The sequence below is a fragment of the Anser cygnoides genome, chromosome 26 (genome assembly GCF_040182565.1).
Source record: "Anser cygnoides isolate HZ-2024a breed goose chromosome 26, Taihu_goose_T2T_genome, whole genome shotgun sequence".
Taxonomy (NCBI): domain Eukaryota; kingdom Metazoa; phylum Chordata; class Aves; order Anseriformes; family Anatidae; genus Anser; species Anser cygnoides.
The window spans coordinates 3067028-3085961 of NC_089898.1; the positions used below are offsets into that span (position 1 = coordinate 3067028).

At 39.6% G+C, this 18934-nt stretch overlaps 1 protein-coding gene across 4 annotated transcripts in view; it reads right to left on the reverse strand.

Annotated features, from left to right (window-relative positions):
- Window positions 1-2535: 2535 nt before the first annotated feature.
- The window catches only part of EBF2 (EBF transcription factor 2), a 151963-nt gene continuing 135564 nt past the window's right edge, over window positions 2536-18934 (reverse strand). For 3 of the 4 annotated variants that reach the window (XM_066983569.1, XM_066983568.1, XM_066983570.1), the window contains 5 exons: window positions 18293-18358; window positions 18006-18183; window positions 16345-16530; window positions 14683-14850; window positions 2536-6235 (listed from right to left, as the gene is read on the reverse strand). In XM_066983569.1, coding sequence (XP_066839670.1) covers window positions 6204-6235; window positions 14683-14850; window positions 16345-16530; window positions 18006-18183; window positions 18293-18358 — 630 coding nt within the window. In that variant the 3' untranslated portion in view covers window positions 2536-6203. The remainder of the gene's footprint in view (window positions 6236-14682; window positions 14851-16344; window positions 16531-18005; window positions 18184-18292; window positions 18359-18934) is intronic. The other variant, XM_013197161.3, reaches the window with a different exon arrangement.

Consider the following 18934-nt stretch of genomic DNA (forward strand, 5'->3'; position numbering starts at 1 on the left):
CATTTCTGACCAGAATCACGTTAATTAGAGCCTTGATCCGGGATTAAATATGGTAGGTTTGAACCCACTGATTTTTATGGTGTCGAGATTACACCTTCTCATTACAGAGACAGACTTAATAACTTCAATTCAAACATGAGTAGTGGCAGCTACACTGGATTGAGTTTGAGACCATGGACAAAAATGAGCTGGGATGTGTCCCCAGGTAGGCGTGCCATAAAGCTCACAGACTAATAAGCAAATAGCATGCTCCGTCCACCTGCCACCACAGGAAGAGGCACCGGCAATGGACAGGCCTGTGGTTTGCCATTCCCGTGCCTTTTTCTGTTAGTGTTGTAAACAGGAGATTCCTTCGCACAACCACAGCGGAAGCAGGCCAGCAGATACGGTTTCCCTGCCCCAACCTCCTTATGTTGCCTCCACGAGACAGCGTTTTGGTGCCTTCCACTTTGGGAGGGGGAAGTGTTGGGTTTCCTGCATCCCCTTATCTACACTGATGTTTGCTCAATGTTGTCTCTGTCATGGCTGCTCTGTCTGCACCCTCTCCTCTGGCCACCAGCTGTCTGTTTAATCCAGTTCTGCAAGCAGAGTTAATGAGACATTCCTACTTAAATAACCCGGTGCGATTAAAGCTTCAGATCTTTGCACCTCAACAGCTGTGTGTTGTCACTGAGATAAATATTTTAACTGGTCTGGCAATTCCCTAGCTGCCCTGCGTAAGTGGTTGAGAGAGTGGCTATTGTTTCACCATTTATTAAAGTGAAATTCAAGTTCTGACAAAACAGCCATCTAGAAGAGACCTGTAAAGGAAGAGGAGAGTGGGAGCCAATCTGGCTTTCTAGAGGGCTTTTGTGCAGCAGGGGCATGCCTGGCTGTATTTGTCTGCTCCTAGGCGAAGTCTGGCTGTGCTTTTGGTGGCAGCGTAGGTGAGTTTTGGTTCATCACTGCTGCCAGAAGCACGCGGTCCTTCAGGACGCTGGACAAGATAAAGGCTAGCCAAGTAACTTGCCTTTGGAAAACGGGGCACATGCCATTGAATTCTTTCTGCTTGCATGGCAACAGTCTTACAAAGGAAGACTGAACAATCTGATCTTGAGTTCAGCTTAGTGAATTACGATTTAAGAAGGTGGTAGATTTCTAGCCTGTATTTGTCTTAATGGAGACCAAGAAAAATTGTTTCACCACGTGTTTTTACGAACTGGGCGAGATATTGATATTAAAATAGCTTCAGCATGACAATCTAACTGATCCTTGATGGTTTTGTTGTTTGTTTTGCTGTTGTGGGGATGGTGGTTTAGTTTAGTTTGTGGGTGGCAGTGGGACTCATCGTTGCAGCACAGCGTCGTGGCTCAGAGGTGTCCGTGAAGACCTGGCTAAAGGAGGCCCAAGGCCCAAAACACAAATTCAGTTCCCCGGGCAGGCCCAGAAAGGCCCCTCTCCGTCACTCCAGGCTTTGGCTTTTGATTCATGCTTTGACTAACTGTAAGTACTAGCAGAAAGGGAAGGTTTCTGAAAAAGAAATGACATCTACTCTACATTTTGGTTCCTTCCCACCCCAAAATGGATGAAATTCTCACAAAGGCGCTGCCTGCTTTGTAAATTAGCTGTAATAAGGAGGAGGTCAGAGGGGACCATTACTGCCTTGGTGTGCCTGGTATAAGCCAGCTTTCACTCTCCCAAATGCTGGGGGGAGATCTTACAGACAGGCATGGAGGCTTGATGTGGAACCTGTCACCCAGCGTATAATTCACATTTTCTTAAGGAGTCGTTGCTGTAACAGTGCCTTGAGTGACTCATGGGGATGAGAAAAAATAAAGAAAAAAGCACATTGGAGTACTCTGAAATTAAGATAATTCCCCCCCCTTGTTTACAGTACAAAAATTTTATTTTTTTGTTAGGATAATTTAAAGTTTAAAACTGAAGTAGACATATTCATTTTACAAACAAGATATTCTTCCATAAGTAGGACCATTAAAAACAGTAAACAAAAAAAGCTATCTTTACAAAAGCTCTGTGCATAGCAACTTCATACCGTATATAACTGACAAAGCAAAACAAAACAAAACAAAAACAAAAACAAACAAAAATAACAAAACAAACCAAACCAACCAAACCAAACAAAAACGACCAGCCAACCCCAAACAAACCCAAAAACTATACAGTGGGGAGAAATGAGGCCTTAATTTACAGAAGGGAGGAAACGGTCTTTAAAAACCATGCATATTGGAAGTGTGCAAAGAAATAGGGAGAGTAAGATACTATACCAAGATAAATAATGAAATAAAATGTACTCTTTCCAAATTATGATAAAATCTGTAATTACCTATTGCAACACTTTCATCTTCCTAGTGACAAAAGGAAAGCTGTTGGGGAATAGTAAATAGCAATAACTAAAAGAGGACAGGTTTGCTTATTACATTGAAAAAATCCTTACACAGAAATTTTTTACATTACTTTTCCTTTTTGTTGGGTGTCTTGCCACTGCCAAAGTCCTCTTTTCACGTTCAAGGATTTTTGATTGCATTTATTTACACACCTTTTCTCTTTGTAAAGCTACCAGTAACTTCTACACTTGTCTGCAGTACGAGGATTTGCATGCATGAGCAAAATTCATGTTCTACATCATTCCTATGTTTCCTTTTTTTCCATTTGTTTGGCTCAAATCAAACCCGAACGAGTCATTTTCCCTTGTCTACACCCACTTAGGCAGCTACGTTTGTTTCTCTTCCTGTAAGTACCTGAAGTAGCTTTCTAGGGAGGTTTTCTTTTTCTCTTTTTTTATTTTTTATTTGGACTGACAGCTCTCCCACACGTGCAACTGGACGGAGCCAATAAAATAGTAACTGAAATGTGAAAGGAACGTTGAGAATTTCACAACCTTTTATTTTTTTAGCCAACTTTTTTTTTTTTTTCTGAATCTTCCTGAGATTTCAGTTATCTCTTTTTAGGTCCATACACTGACTAGGCAATACTAAAAAAAGAAGGGTGGGGAATTAACAGAATAGCTCACTTTCCTTGAAATGTCTCTGTTTTTCATTGGGAACCTTTCTGACTGAAATTCTGTAGTGAAAAACTTATTTGTTAAAAAATGTGAGGAGTCATAGCGAGCTGCTGCTCTTCTGCCTGTGGTCTGGAAATTCCTATCTGGAATATTTGCTGGGCTTGGAGTTTTGAGTATAAGCAGCAATGATAAAATTAGAACACAGCCCGTTCAGAGAGGGGCAGGGGAAAAAAATCCAACACCTTTATGCTTTGGAGGTTTTTGAGTTGCATGTACTGCACATGGAGGGAGGGAGATGATATATTAGAAATTAATCTGATGAAGACACTTTTTGGAAAGCTAGGAAATGATGGAATTCTTAACCCCAACTCTTACTAAGCCTTAAGCTGTTGTATTTTTTTCCCTGTATGGTTGCAGAAATCCAGCCATGAATTTTGACCTCCCATGTTTAGCTGTGCTGGGATATTGGTACCCATGGATGTCTGCAATTCATTTTTCTTGTTCTGAATAGCAGTTATCAGGTTAGCTAGTACACCCTACTGTGCTATCAAAGGTGAATGTAGGGCTGTACTGTGGTACAACTCCGGACATCTTAACACATATGATTCTTTCATATTCCAGGGAGCACTTGGCTTTAATGTTGCTTGCTTTGCTGACTGCCAGTGACTGCTGCTTCCCTGATGGCATGAAGGGCATGCAGAGAGCCTGCAGTGTCAAGGAATGTCCATAACAGTGGTGAGTTATTTTATTTCATGGAGTTTATTTCTGGAATGAGACACTTTTTACTAACCTGACCGCAAGACTCCAACTAACTATATTCATGCTTCTTAAAAACACGTTGTTCTCACCTAATCTCTTTTGAAAGTGGCTTTTAATTGCCACTTTTGCAGATAAACTGAGCCTTGAGTTTTAGAAGGCAGTGACACCCCCCCCCCCCTTCACATTTAAAAAAGGAATTCAACACCATTGAAAAAGTACCTAAGGAATCCCCTACTGAAGCGTCACAGCACAGCCAGGAGTAGTACAGAGCTGCTTCCAACAAGCACATCACCTCTAGGAATGGCAGGAGTAGGCCAGTGTCATTGGCTTTGCACTCCACTGGCTTCTTTCCTGCGCTACATTCTGGTTAAGAAACAGCCTGTCAATATTCGTGTATACCAAGTACATTTCTCATTAGCTGAGCTCTGTGCTACAGCATGAGAATTGAGCTCCAAGGAGGCCCTATTCTCACACAGTTTGACTCGGAAGGCTGGTCACAGGGAGTCAGCTTTCCTGCACTGGGTTATTCACAGGAATGATTTTTACACATTTGCAGAATGCAGTCCTATGCCAGAAGCCTGTCCATGCAGTGAGGGTCCATAATGAAGTCATACCGCACACAACACCAGGCCCTAGTCACTAACTCTTGCAGCTGGATTTGAACCCTGGCTCTAGATACAGACTTCCTAGTCTGTTACTAATCCAAATTAGCTCCAAATGGGCTCCAAATTACCTCAACCGTGTAGGTTGTCACAGTTGTTCTCCATCCCGAGTCCAGTACTGAATTGAACATCACCTACCATATATTCTTGGATCACCAAGAATCCCATTTTACTCACACATCAGTAAAAGTACTGGGCAAATGGACAAGGGCGGTTTCAGGGGCCATACACTAAGGGTTTACCTATCAGCAGAAAGATGTCATCATAGGAACAACTATTTGTGCAGATATTGTTATTATATATTTTAGTGGGGAGTAGCATAGCTGACTTTTTTTTTTTTTTCCTCAAAAAATGGCTTTCCAACAAAATTGAGTTCTTTGATCAATACCAAGTTCTCTTGTTTGCTCAGATAACTAGTGATTGGTTTTGTTGCCTTCTCACCTTCCAATTTCAGGAGAGAAGCAAAGGAGAACTCATTTTTTTCTTACACGAAAATGCAGAAAAATTCAAAACAATTACTTCTATAAACTTTAGTATATAAATGGAAAATACTTACCATTTTTATTGACTCAGGATAAAAGTGCATAAATTATTCAAATACATATTTACCCTTTATAAATGCACCCTTACTATGAAGTATAACTGAACGTAAGGTGTTCTAACTACATGGAAAAACAATGTCAGAGAGCCCTTTCCCTCCCAATTCATACACTGAATGTATAAAATAAACTCACTACCGCAAGAAAAATCTGATTCGTCCAAATCCCCAAGTGCCGCTCATTTGCCAGTAGGGTCTTTGAAACTCACCAGACAATCCTAGTACCTGAATATCTTAATTGAAAGAAAAAAATGGAAGAGGGGAAAGATGAGGAGGATGAAAATTTATACATGAATTAGTGTCCTGTATACCACAATGCGTATAAAAGTTTCTGATGAGTTTGTTAATCAGAAAGAATCCTACAAATCCTTGCACATGAATTCACTAAGAGGGAAGAAGTGAGGAGCAACTGCAGCAGTAATAATATATATTGAACTTGTCACTACATTTTTGCATCATTTTTCTTCATTGTACAACTGGAGGAAAAAATCCAAAAAAGGTTTAATTTCTACCTCTACATACAATAAGTTACAAGTTTATTTATTTAAATAATTGTAAAACATCTTACATTTTTAAAGAGGTTAAACTATAAGCAAATACACACATACACCAAAGTTCCATCATTCGTGTCAGTTTGTCCTAGAAATTCTTTCATGCTGGTACCCTGTTTTGTTGAATTTTTTTCTGCATAAACTAAATCGATATCTGAAAGGCTCCATAGAAAATAGAAACTTCAACTTTTTACCCCTACAAAGTAAAACAAATTGTATCCAAAATATCGAGCTTGAATCATTTTGCCAATTTCTTTTTCCTTTTAATATTTTACAAATCTTAGGAAGGTTTCGTGTCTTTCAAGAAAGACTTTGCATTTCTGATTCCGTTCTGCCAACTGTTGGTCATCCTGGCTCTTGGCTGATTCTTCATTCACAATGTTTTAGGAGTTGATGTGGTTGTGTCAGAAATATGAAACAGGTAAAAGATGCAGCCTTCTATCTTGTCCAATCCATAAAAAATGTTCCTTTTTTTTTTTTTCATGGGCCTGGCTTTCCCCCAAAAAAGAGCTTGTAGTGCTATGTTTTTTCTTTTTAGTGGTCCATCACAATAAGTAGTTTTGTGCTGTAAAAGAAAAATGAAAAAAAAGAGGAAAAAAGGGAAGAGGGAGAGGAGCAAAGCTGCCTCTTCCTTACATCGGGGGAACGACAAGACCAGTCATGGCTGAAAAAGAAAATTGACAAAGATGAAATGCTGGCATATTTTTATGGAACAAACTCTATTTGAGCCCTTCACCCTTCTGTGTGCAGTCTCGCATTGCAGCAGGGGCTGTATTTGCAGGTTAACCTACTACATTAAAAGACCTTCAGTTTCTTCTAATGTTTTTATGCTTAGTGAGAAGAACTAACTCTGCAAGACTGACAGTGATCCCAGAAAATGGCCAATGTGTTATTTCATCATCAATTCACCGAAAGGCCAGGGCCAGTGTGGTTTTTAAGTGGCTAAAAGAGGTAGGTAGTGGATTAGCTCAAGTCTTAGCACATGAATTTTCAGAAATGCCTAATGATCTTGGGGTGGTTGTCCTGAGACTTCTCAGAGCTGGCCATTGCTTAGGGCTGTCCCCAAAATGTCAGCCTTCTGATGCTTTCTCAAGTTGAAGAGCCAAAAATCATTCTTTAAAAATCAGGATCAAGGAGGCTCCTCTGTTCCCCACTCAACCTGCAAGGTTATGTTGTGAGTGGGGAAGGACGACGGGAAAGCAAATGGGAACTGGCCCCTGAGCTGCTTCTGGGACCCAGCCCCAGAACTACACGTGCCGATTCCTTGGAGAACGACCAGAACTGGGGTTTGCTCATTTACTTCCAGTGGAAACAGTGGACCAGCCTCTCTTTCTCGCTTGGTTTAGCCCATATGTCTGAATGACTGTAGTCTTACCTGGCACAGTCCCAGAACACTGGGCTTATGTAAATTATTTATTAGTCACTCCCGGTGCCTTTAATTGCAGCTATATGCTTCATAACTGACAACAGCAACATTTGAAGCTGCCTGGAACTGGTGCTGCTCCCAGAGGTTTTGAGGGGTAAGTTAAGTTTATATGTATTTATATAACAAATGAGTGAGTCACATTTTCAAAGGGGCCTCAGTGTAGTGCAAAGTCCTAATCCTGCAAAGATTTACGTTCACTGAAATTTGTGGGATTATTCATGTGTTTAAAGCCCTGTCCTCTGAGAATTTATTTCACCCTTATGTTCATAGTGTTTAAAAAATGCTCAGGGCAAGATCCTCAGCTAACATGACTCTTTTATTGGAGCTCTGTTGATTTTAAACAACTGTGGATATGGTCTATGAGTTAACACAATAGGAAAATAAATATTTTCATATTTTGTAAGTGACTAGGGCTAAAATTTCCTGCCAATTTTGGCAGATAGTTGAAAAAGAAAGTGAAACTGAATAGTCAAGTCAAATTTCTACGATTGTAATTGCCTGGGAATTTGCTAGTATTTTTCAAACAGAGATTTTTCAAGCAGGCAATTACATCACCCTAAATAAGGGAAGTAAATCTTTGTATCCCTGTTTGGGGGGAGGAGGGGGCAGGGAGGAGAGAGGTGACAGCGTGCACATTAGAGGAAGAGAGGTTTTCTGTAGCACTGCAGAGGCTGATCCTTTCCTCTTCCTCACTCCCAAGATTGAAGAATGACCTTCATTTCCTCGAGGGTCGGTGGTGTGCCACCAGCCTGGAGAACCCTCTCCCTGTGCGTTAACCACATGCCTGCCTTTCAGCCCTCCAGAACAGAAAGTCTGATTTAAGTCTTGGATTGATGCCCTCGTCCAGACTCTGCTGGGCTGCAGAAGAGGTAAGTGCCCTCAGCTGCTCCCGGCCATCCCGCAGGTTTCCCAGTGGAGCAGGCTGCATGAGCACTTCCTAATCTGCTCCAGGCAAAATCATCCAAGTTAGCTAAAAGAATTTAAATTGTTTGTCTGAGGTATCCTGGCTGGGTCTTTTGCCTGAAGCAAATGAAGGAGCACTTACACAGCCTGTACCTGGTCGGTCCATATGGGGGTAATCTGTTCTCCTGGCACAGCCAGAGACAGCCCCTGTCCGTGGCTTTTAGGCTGTCTGGGCGGAGAGGCAGCAGACCCTGGTAGAGCTGACATGGCTTAATGTGAGACATGCAGGGTCTGCTGTCAGTGTAGTTTAAACTCTGTTCCCAAAGGGCATTGGTCGTACTGGCAAAAAAGCTTTTTCAGATACTACTCTTATCAATATTATTTTCATTCTCTTCATCAAGGAAGACATTCCAGCAGATCAAAGACCAAATCTGAGTTTCTTCCATTTCTCTTAAAAATATTTTAAGACTACTTGTAGATGCAGCATTATGAGAAGTTCCTTAAAGTGAGGGACAAGTATATTTTCACTGTGTAGTTAAAGAGATTATGCTTAAAAGGCAAAAAGAGGCAAAAAGCCTCATCGCTTCCCTGGTGTTTCATCCCAATGTTGCAGCTTCACCCCTTTCTGCAACAAAGAACAAGTTGAGGAATTCTCACTTTTTTTTTTTCCACAGCTCATGTAAACAGCCTCACTCTGTGCTTCTCTTTTTGCGTACCTTATCTGTCCATTTCCACCCCCACCTCCACTCCCCTTTGGGGCTGCACTGTCAAAAGCCTATTCCCAGCCTGTATTGCTTTTTATTGAATGTTTGTGAGGTTTGGATTAAGGTCTTACACTGCTAGCAAAGCTGTAATTATTTTTGCCTGTATTACTATATATTGAATCGATGTAACTTTTCAATAAAGGTGGTTCAATGCAGGACACTCCCTGATGAGTTGGGAATATAGAAACCACAGTCATTATCCCAGAGGGTTGTGTTTTTTTTTCTTGGAGGGAAATGGAAAAAGAATTAGAGATGAGCCTTATTGTATTAACCTTGACAGCTTGCAATTATCAACTGAAACACTTGATTAAAATTGTCACAAGGTTGGAGAATTTTTTTATAAATAAATAATCAAACATGGATAGTACCCAGATGCTATGGTGATAGGCACCTTTAATGGGTGTAATTAATAATGATCATAAGCCTAGTGTATACGAGTGGCTCCTGAAAATGCTGTCTTCCTTTGTCGTGGAAAGAACTCGGCATGCAATTCACACAGGCCTTTGGGAAGAACTGGAAAGGGGCTCGGTGCTGCGTTAGCGTACGCACCTACACGTGTGCACACTCTGATCTAGCTCTTTGGATGTCTCAGCTGCTTTGTTGGGGTCTACATTATGCCCTGTTTTACAGGCTGTGCTTTTTAGGTGGGTGTTGAGCATTTTCAGTCATTGTGTGTTGCCCTCTCATTTGGGTGTTTGACTCAGGTTTCCTCTCTTGCCACTAAGCTCCCAACAAACCCAAATCTTGCGGTTCTGCAGCTCACTGATGAGGTGAACGAAGCGCTGCAGTGCTGCTGTGATGAGCATCTTAAACGGCTGTTCCTGTCCTGCAATGCCAGAAACATCTCTGTGCATGAGCTGTCCTGTACATAAAGGTAGGTTTGTACATGGCAAGCCACCGAGCTGCTGGTACCAGAGCTAGCGGCCGTGTCATTCAGTTTGAGCTCATAAAAGATGCAGCTGCTAGGTGCAGGCTTCACCTTACTGAGATCTTTGACTCCCATCATGGCTACAACCAGAAAATGTGTAGTTTCACTTCTAATATTAAGACCAGGGAGAAGTTTGTAAAACAATGCACCGTTTTACGACGGAGTAATCAGCTGAAAAGGCTACAAAAAAGAAAAGCCTTCCAGAGGAAAACAGCTGACTCACTTAAGCAGAAAACATCAGTGGCTTGGATGATGGGCACCACCATCCTTTACAGCAGACTGTAAGTGAAATAAACTGTAGCATCTGTGAAGGACCTGGGAGGATAGTTCCAGCTAAGATACTAAAAAGTAATAATGAAATACTTGTTTTTTCTTTTTATATTTTCCTCCATAAGAAATTAACTTTTTTTTTTTCTTTTAGCAAAAATCTGTGTCTGGATGGAAGATTTGCATTCAGCCACATGCAAGGAGATGATTGCACAGGCAAGTAAAATATCTTTAAATAAGTAGGTGTTTTTTTTTTCTGCTTTAGAAGATAAGCAGGTTAAACCATATTTTATGTTTTTAATGTGTTTTTTTAAAAATATAGACAAAGCTTTTGCCAGCTAGAGATGGAGAAGCTAACTCAGCCTCAGCTATTGAGTTATACTGCAGTAGTTACAGATCTCTGCATTGTGCTAAGTTGTACATGTACAAAAGGCTGCCCGAACACTTATTTTAATTTAGTTCCATTTAATTAGGAACAGCCTTAAAAATCAAAATATGTGTTTGCAAAGTGATATGCATTAGCTTAATTATTAAAGAGCACAGGAATGTGTAGCCCCTCTGCAGTTACAAATGTTTCAAGATGGACTAGAAAGTGGCTAAGTTTTTGCCTGTGAAGGAGAAATCAGCGTTAAATCTTACCCACGGTCCTCTTTTTTTTTTTGTGTGTGTGTGTCACATATAATAGGCCTGAATATGTCTTTCCATAAATAAAATAGGTGCAGATTTTTATGGTCTCCCATGAAAAATGGAGCTCTTGTCTCACTTGAGTAAGTTTGTGACATATGATGAGATACGAAAATTAACATCCCATCAAATGAAAGATAAGTAAATAATAGAAACAGGAGGGATTTTTTAGCTAAGTGTTAACAAGGAATGTAAATATCTCTTAAGGTTTTCTTTGTTTAGAGGCAATCTGTGCACCATACATCTCTGCCAATAAACTGGGGAGAAAAATGTACTTGATCCTTCCTATATATCAAATTTAATCAGATGACAGATAGATATTTTCTGTATATATTGACATCATGGGTATATCATTCTATTCTATTCTATCTAGCTATTCTCTACCAGTTTGTACAGCCATTTAATGCAAGTGGACCAGACTTCCCTGTGCTGTTGACACCTCTAACTTTGTCAAGACAAGATATGAGCAATTAGGGTCTTTAACTCAAATACCTGTATTTCCTTAGGGAATAGTGCAGATGTCCCCACTGCTAAATTAAGGCTGTTCCTAAGCATATCAGACTTCAGTACCTTTTGGATTGGCCAGGATCCTGGTGGTTAATGGAACATCTGACCTTCTGGGGCTTGCCTGCTATTCCTTGTAACTGAGCTTGCATTTTTATGTTGAGATGTGCTGAGCTGGCCAAGGGTAATCTGGGCAGTCAGCGGTCCATGCTGTTCCAGCAGTTTCCAATTTGCTTACTTTTCCCCATCAGCTGCCTTCCATCTGAGATGAGTTGATTAGGCATTTGTGTACTTATCATGCCGCGTTGCGTCACGTCACATTATATCTTCCCAGTGCCTTTTTTAAACTCCCTTGACATATGACGTGAATGGAGCAAACAATTGTTCTGATCAAGATCACCTGCTCTCAATTTGGAGAGCATATAGAACTGAGTGGTGTCCAGTATGGATTGCTGCTTGTTCTCTACCTATCATGTCCTGTTACGCTGTCAGAATGTATAGCAGATGGCAGGTGAAAGAGGTAAGCGAGAACACATGGCACAGGATGGGGTTATCTGAGGGTAGTCCACATGTCTTGGCTGTGTTGTGCAGCCCAAAGCTGAAAGCCAGTCGATATGCATGTTCCATGCTTAGCTAATACTTTTGACTTACAATATATTTTTTTACAAGCTGGCCTATTGTCTCCAGAAGCTTTAAGTATGGCCAAGACTGGTTTTTTTTGTTTTTTTTTTTTTTTCAAAAAGATTTTTGTAAAATAAATACCACGAGCACTGTAAACTCTATAAACGGCCAGGAATAATAAGAATGCTAATCTGAGGATGAAGCTTGTAGAGCTCCTCCTGTTTAAGCTAGTTTTGATCCAAGCTTAAACATGGCTGTGGTTAACGTACACAAAAGCTATATCCAAGATTTTTGTTGCTCCTTGTAAGTAGAGTGGCATGCCCTGTGGTGCTGGTAATATTTCTGATAATATCATGGCAACAGGATGCAATAAGTAGGATGGAGACTGTATTACTAGGAAACTTTTGCCCTTGAACAATAGATGTAGCCAAAGTTCAACATTGCACACATTACACTAAAGTTCAAAAAAATCCCTGTTGGGGAGATGTTTTCCACGAATTATGGGTAGGGAAATTGAGAGGCAATACCAAAACCCTTGTATGATGTGCTTTGGGATGGAGCCTGCTTATATACTTACTGCTTGAGCTGTGCTTTTGCTGATTCCTATATTAAAAATAAAATAAAAATAAATATTACATTACCAGCACACCTATTCTTAGCTTATATAACATAGGGTGATGGCATAGCAATGGAGATTAACAGTCTCCCGTTGCTGCAGCACAGTAAGTCCATTCAAGAAGCCTCTTTGGGACCCTCCTGTTGACTTTCTGGCCACATCTGTCTGTCAACACTGTGGGAACGTTAATTTGGATATCAGGCTGCATGGATCTGGATCCTTTCCAAAGCATGTGCTCCCCAGCTTGCATCAATTTAAATATTTCAGTTGGAAAAAATTTACATCTATGGCTGAAATAGTTAAATAGCAATGAAGATCTGGCATAATGGACCTTGGGCAGACGTGTTCAACTACTGTCTGTGCGGTGAGTCACAGCTGCTGTTTGTTGTTGCTGCCTGACTGACAAGTCTCATTGTACTAGGTGCGGTGTCTGCCGAAAGCTTATTTAAATGACAGTTGTAGCTATATTACTGTATTTATTTATCACAGTGTTGATATACAAGGAGATTTCCTGCAAAGGAGGGGATATAGTGGGCTTTTGTCAGTAAAAGAAATGCATACATGAGAGTCCTGGGTTTTTATCTTTGAGATTTTATGTTATACTTGATATTAAATTTCCATTTCTAGAATTTATTACCAATTTATAGATTGGATAAAATATTTTGTAAACACTAACTGGCATGAACAGCACCAAAGGACTCTGGTACTTCACCTGTTTATAAGAGGGTTAAGGAAGAATAACAAACTCTTGCTAAGCACAGGCTTAGGCAGACAGGACAGACATGGTAGGTTAAGGAAAAGTATTAACTAAATAAAAAGTCAATGTTTTTCTTATCCTGCCCTATTTCTGTCTCCCAGAAACAGTCTTCCCAAAGTGATTTTTTCACTGAGCTGATCTGCAGTTAGCACTGCCTTGGGTAATTTCTTAAAAAATTGCCCTCCTCAGCATGGCAGTTACACAAGTTTAAATTTAAATCAGATTTAAATCTACTCTGAACGCGCAACAACTCCTGAGCGATTTGTCTTTGGATTATAGAGCACTGTCCAACTGGCTTAAGCTAAACAAGCAAACTACTCTTAAGTTGACGGGCCTTCCTAGTTAAATGTTTAACTAAATCTGTTTAAAATCACATAACCTTGGACTAGTTGCCTAAAACACCTAAAATCTCACTACGTGCTTTTTAAAATTATTTTTAAAAAAAGTACAGTGAAATCAATACATTCCTGCTTTAGCTGATATGAAGAACTCAAGGAATTAAAGTTAACTGCAGGCCAGGTAGTGATGATAACAATTTAGAGACCATGATCATACATCATTAACAGAGACAAACCCATCTCTAAATGGTGTAGCTAAACAGTCACAGCTGTTGGGCCAACAAAGCTTTCTATATGTATAGATTTAAAAAATCGCTTCAAATCCTTCTACTCTTCTCCTTTAATCAGAGTAGGAGAGAAATTGTGTTCCCTATTAATACGATGCTTGTGCATTTACATGGATATATTAATATGTTTCATTACTGGGGAAAGGAGATGATCTTTGAGAGGCACAAAATTGGGGCAGGGAAATAAGCTGTTTCACATATATAGCAGAATTCTGTAAGTTAGATTTTTAAAGTGTAATTATTTTTGTTCAACACACCTAAAATTTCCTTATTATATAAAATAATCACAGTTTATGTAAGTCCCTGTGGCCTAGCTAAGGATTTATAATGCACCCAGATCAACAGGTGTGGTTTGTAGGACTCATTTTAGAATTACCACTGGCTCTTGGCATGGCTGAATTCCCAAAGTTGTTTTCTCTATGGTATCTCTAGTGAAGTCTGAAGGAGCCAGATGACTTCTCAGGCCCTGTAAAGTTGTTTTTTTTTTTATGGAGACTTGGAGTGTATTTATGTGCCGCATGCCCCCCCACAGCCTGTTAAAAGAAAGAATTTAGTACAGGTTTCCATTCTTATCTTAATACTCACATTTGTTTTGCAGATCACCTTTAAAAAGGCTGTAAATGTACTATAGGGCTTAATTCCCTGTATGAGCCTAAACCTTGCAGCAGGTTTCAAGACGTTGGCCGTTGTGTACAGAGCTGTCTATTAACTCTGCAGGGCAGACATTGGTTTTACAAGTCCCTGAAGCCTAAGGAGAAGCCGTTCCTCACAAAAGAGCTGGTATTTAAATGCAGCGTGGGTCAAATCTTTCTTGGTTTAAATGAGTGTCTGTCCCCCATTGTTTTAACTCAGAATAGACAAACCTTGGAGCAATGCTTTAATCCAGTTGAATTGGGTCAAATTTTCACTAGTGAGTGCTGTAATAGTGTAATGGTCTTCAGATGATTACTGTATTTACGAGGCTAACACAGCGTGCTCTGTATGTGCCAGCTGAATATTAATTGTACCTTTCTTACCTCTAAACCCATTTCCATTGCCACTAGAGCAGGCAGGAGAAGGAGACCCTTGGGGTCTGATGACGGGAGCAAAGGCACTCTTCTGTTTGACAGCAGGAAAGACGGAAGAGGAGAATGGAAGGATGGAAGAAGTGCTGGAGGAGCCAACTGTTGGACTTGAAGACATTACTGCAAAAGAAAAAAGTGAATCCTCATCAGAAATGCAATTTTAGAAGTTTGGTAGAACTGTTGAAAATGTCTGATCCATTGACTTGGCTGCTTAAGGTAAGCCTAGAGGTAAAGATGTAGTTATGTTGAATATTTTAGCTCAGAAAAAAATACGTTTAATTATGTTAAAATGAGGGAGGAGGACATCAGAAAATGGTAAGTCAGCAAGGGAGAGAGAGAGTCAATGTGAATAACCAGTAGAGAGTAATGGCATGTGCACTTATAGTTTGTGCACCGAAACTGGGAAAATAAATAACTCCTGTCCATTCCCTGGCTTTTTTAAAATGAAGACTTCCTTGGTTGGAGTTTAGGGGGGGATGCTTTAAGCTTTTAACTAGATTTGAATCTAAATTGTCTTCTTTTTAAAGAGGTGTCTTTGAAGAAAAAGTCCCACTGCACAGCAACTGTAAGCTTACCTTCTAGAAAAATATCAGCTATTTCTCTGGGAAGAAGGAACAAGTAACAATATTTCTTGTGGTTTCAAGAAAATCCCCAAGTCTCATGTAGGTAGTAGTTTGAAATAAGAACACCAATATGCTGCAAACCTGGTCCTTTCCGTACTGAAATCAATGGCAAAGCTCCAGAACAGGGGAAGAATCCAAAGTACCTGAACATTCTTAGGGCTGCAACTTAAATTACAACTCAAAGTGTGAAGATTCTGTTTAGCAAGTTTCAGACTGGCAAGAAGCCCTCATCATCACTGCAAAGTGGGTCAGTCCTTACACAGAGGATGTGAATATAATATAAAATAATAAATAAATTAAAACTGTTTCACTGTTGGCCCTTTCATATATACGGAGATAAAAATATAAAAACGTTGTGTGTACATGTATGTGTAGATAGATGTACATACACGCTCGACACACGCTCCTACGGAGGGAAATCAAGGCATGGAAGGAAGAGTGACTTGCTTGTGGTCACACTAGTAACTGGAAATGCAGTAACACTTTTGTTGTTATCAAGGTAAAAATAATTTCACAGGAAATTAATCCAAAATTCAGCTCTGTTATTGCTAATGCAGTTCATACACTTCTACATGGACATAAAAAATACATAGACTGCCTTTGAGAAAGATTCAGAGTAGCCTCTTTGCTTTAAGTGGTGACTACTTGCTTGGTCATCTAAAGAAACAAATTGTGCCGCCTCTCTCTCTACGGCCTTTGCCACTTACATAGGAATCTGCATAAGGAAAAAAAATGAAGAATGCATAGGTAGGATTTGATATTTCTCTGTTACCTCTTGAAAAATGGGAACATTTGCTAGTTCATACTATAACATACCAGAACACAAATCAGAACCTTTTACAAAAATTTAGAATCGCAGAAAATTAGAATCAAAGGATTTCACTAAATCTTGACAACAACTCCTGAAAAACATCACTCGCTGCATTTTTTTGATGTGGTAAATTAAGCTAGCAGGACAAGGCACCAATTATAAAAGAACCAAAGCACATACTTCCGTAAGGGGATCCTGTTGGAGAGCCGTTAATGAACCCAGGTGAGCCTGGAACACCCAGGTTGGACATGGGGACATTGCTGTAGCCGTTCATACTATTGCTGGAAGTGCTGTAGTTGGACTGCTGAGGCGTGGAGCTGGATGAGTAACCACGGGGTGAGATGCTGCTTGTATTACGGATGTAACCTAAAAATAAAACGTATTTCACGGCATGTCAATGAATTTGAATTAAAACTTTTTTTTTTCCTGTATAAATACAAAAAAATCCTTTCTCCTGGTTAAATCAATGATTTATTTAAATCCAGATGAATTTAAACAGTCAAGCAAGTACCATTAAATTCAGTGTTTTGTATGCACATGCTTTGAAGTTAAGCAATATTAAGTTTTAAAGTAAGGTAGGGAACTAAACTTTTGTAGATGAACTTATGTATATTTGTTTAACTAGATTTTTTTTTTTAAGTTGAAATCTGTTCTGAGACCTAGAAAAAATGTGTGCTCATTTTTTCTGATGTACAATTTGTGTGATTTTCTGTAATTTTAGGGGGAAGGTTATACTTTTCAAATTATTGATGAATTACAGATAAATCACATACATTTTTAAGGGGAAATTATAACCAATATGTAGTTTACACTTAACAGAAAGAATAAACTGGGTAAATAAAAACCCTTTTTTGTCTTTAAATTTTTATTCTAAAAAATATTTGTGTGGTGTTTTTTTTTCTTAGCCTTTTTTCTCCAAAAAGAGAATACCTTAGTTATCAGCACTATAAGGCTATTAGTACACATTATTATTATTATCACAAGGCTATTACTACAGCAACAATTTTTTTTTTCCACTGAAAAGCTTTCATTAGAAAGATATGATCTAATAGATACAAAAGTGGTTACCATTTAACTAAATCAGGTTATTTCTGCCCATTAATACTATGAAGCTCTAATTCAGGGTTGGTAAGACCTTATTAGAAAACTAACAAAATTATCTACATTATTACTTTTGGCATGGCACATTTAATACTAACTTCATATGACATGGCTTTAACGCTTTAGAGTGTTTTAATCACAGCTATTCATGCAGTCAGACACCACAGATCCTTATGTTACCAGAACACATCGTTAACCTGAGAAATTAAGTATTCAAGAGTCAGAAAATGCCCAAAGTTTATATTACTCCTGTGATGTTAATATATCATTTTATGGCCTTTTTTTTCCTAAAAATCAATAATATACTATGTTTGATATATAAAACATATGCAAATTGGTAAGATAAACGTTGAGGAAGAAACCTTTAAAAAAAGAAAAGAAAAAAAAAAAGAAAAATTCCCCACCTCTTTAAGTGAGAGTTTTCTCAGTTGTTGTCCTTGTCTTTTATGAGAACAGAGATCTAACAAAAGATATTGGGTGGAGCAGGGAGAGAACTGAGGGTTAAGTTGATGTCAAATCTACCCAAGAATGGCTTCAGCCATAGCTAATTGGATGACTGGAACCTGGTGTGCAGGAATAGCACCCAAAACGGCACCAGGCGTCCATTCCTAGTGCTGACAGCTTAAAGCCATCTTTCTGTTCAGAAGCTGAGTAGGCAGAGAAGTTGAAGAACTAGGACGGAAATGACTACGATTTAGCTTTTCATTGTTTAAACTAACACTGCTGCTTGCAGTGCTTACCTTGGTTGTTCCCCTGTGCTGACTCTGAAATGCTGACGCCTAGCTGGCTGCCATAGGAGTTAATTCCCATCATACTGCTGTGAGCCGGGGAGCTGGACAGTGCGGGGATCTGTGCGGGATTCCTCGGTACACTATAGAGAGCTTCTGCGATGTCTGCAGCTCGTTTCAGAATGATGTCCTGCACAGTGAAGGGCACAACTTCATGAATGTGCTCGGAGAAAATTTCTAGAGTTTATTATAAAAATCTCAGCATATCCCACTACCCTGCTGAGAGTGGTTCCACTGACCTGGTTGTTATGCGGCGTGCCATACAGTGCTTCAACTAGGTCAGCAGCTCGTTTCAATAGCATTTCCTAGAGGATGAGCAGATACGTAAAATTGACATTTTAACAGAAAAGGATTTTAGTACAAATAAAACCACGGGCTAGTATTTTCTGAGGTCATGAGTGATTATGTGGGGTCATTCTCAGAAGTGAGTCCCTTAAAGAGGCATTATTTGGCATTTAAATGAAAAATCATCCCCCTTGCAGTATCTCAGACTAGACAGCCAAAATCATCGGTCACTCTAGAAAGTGTTGCGTGTGTGCGACAAATCGGCTGCCGCTGGCTGTGCGGCACGGCCCGACTTCAGCGGGGCCTTGGAGCTCTCCATAGTCCTGAAGCTGCTTTAAGCACCCTTGCTTAAGAAATGGAGACTATTTTCAGACATAACCCAATCTCAAATAGGAGCTCAGTTTCCTAATGCATTTCAATATATTCTTTTGCACAGATGTAAAAATAATAATAATAATAATAAAAATCTGTTTTATCTCTATGTCCAGTTATTTTTTCTCGATAATGGTAATCAATCAAATAACACACTTTAGCCAGTAGGTATCTTCTGTCACCTCTGGTTGTAAGAAAAAAAACCCACCACAGTATAATATCTG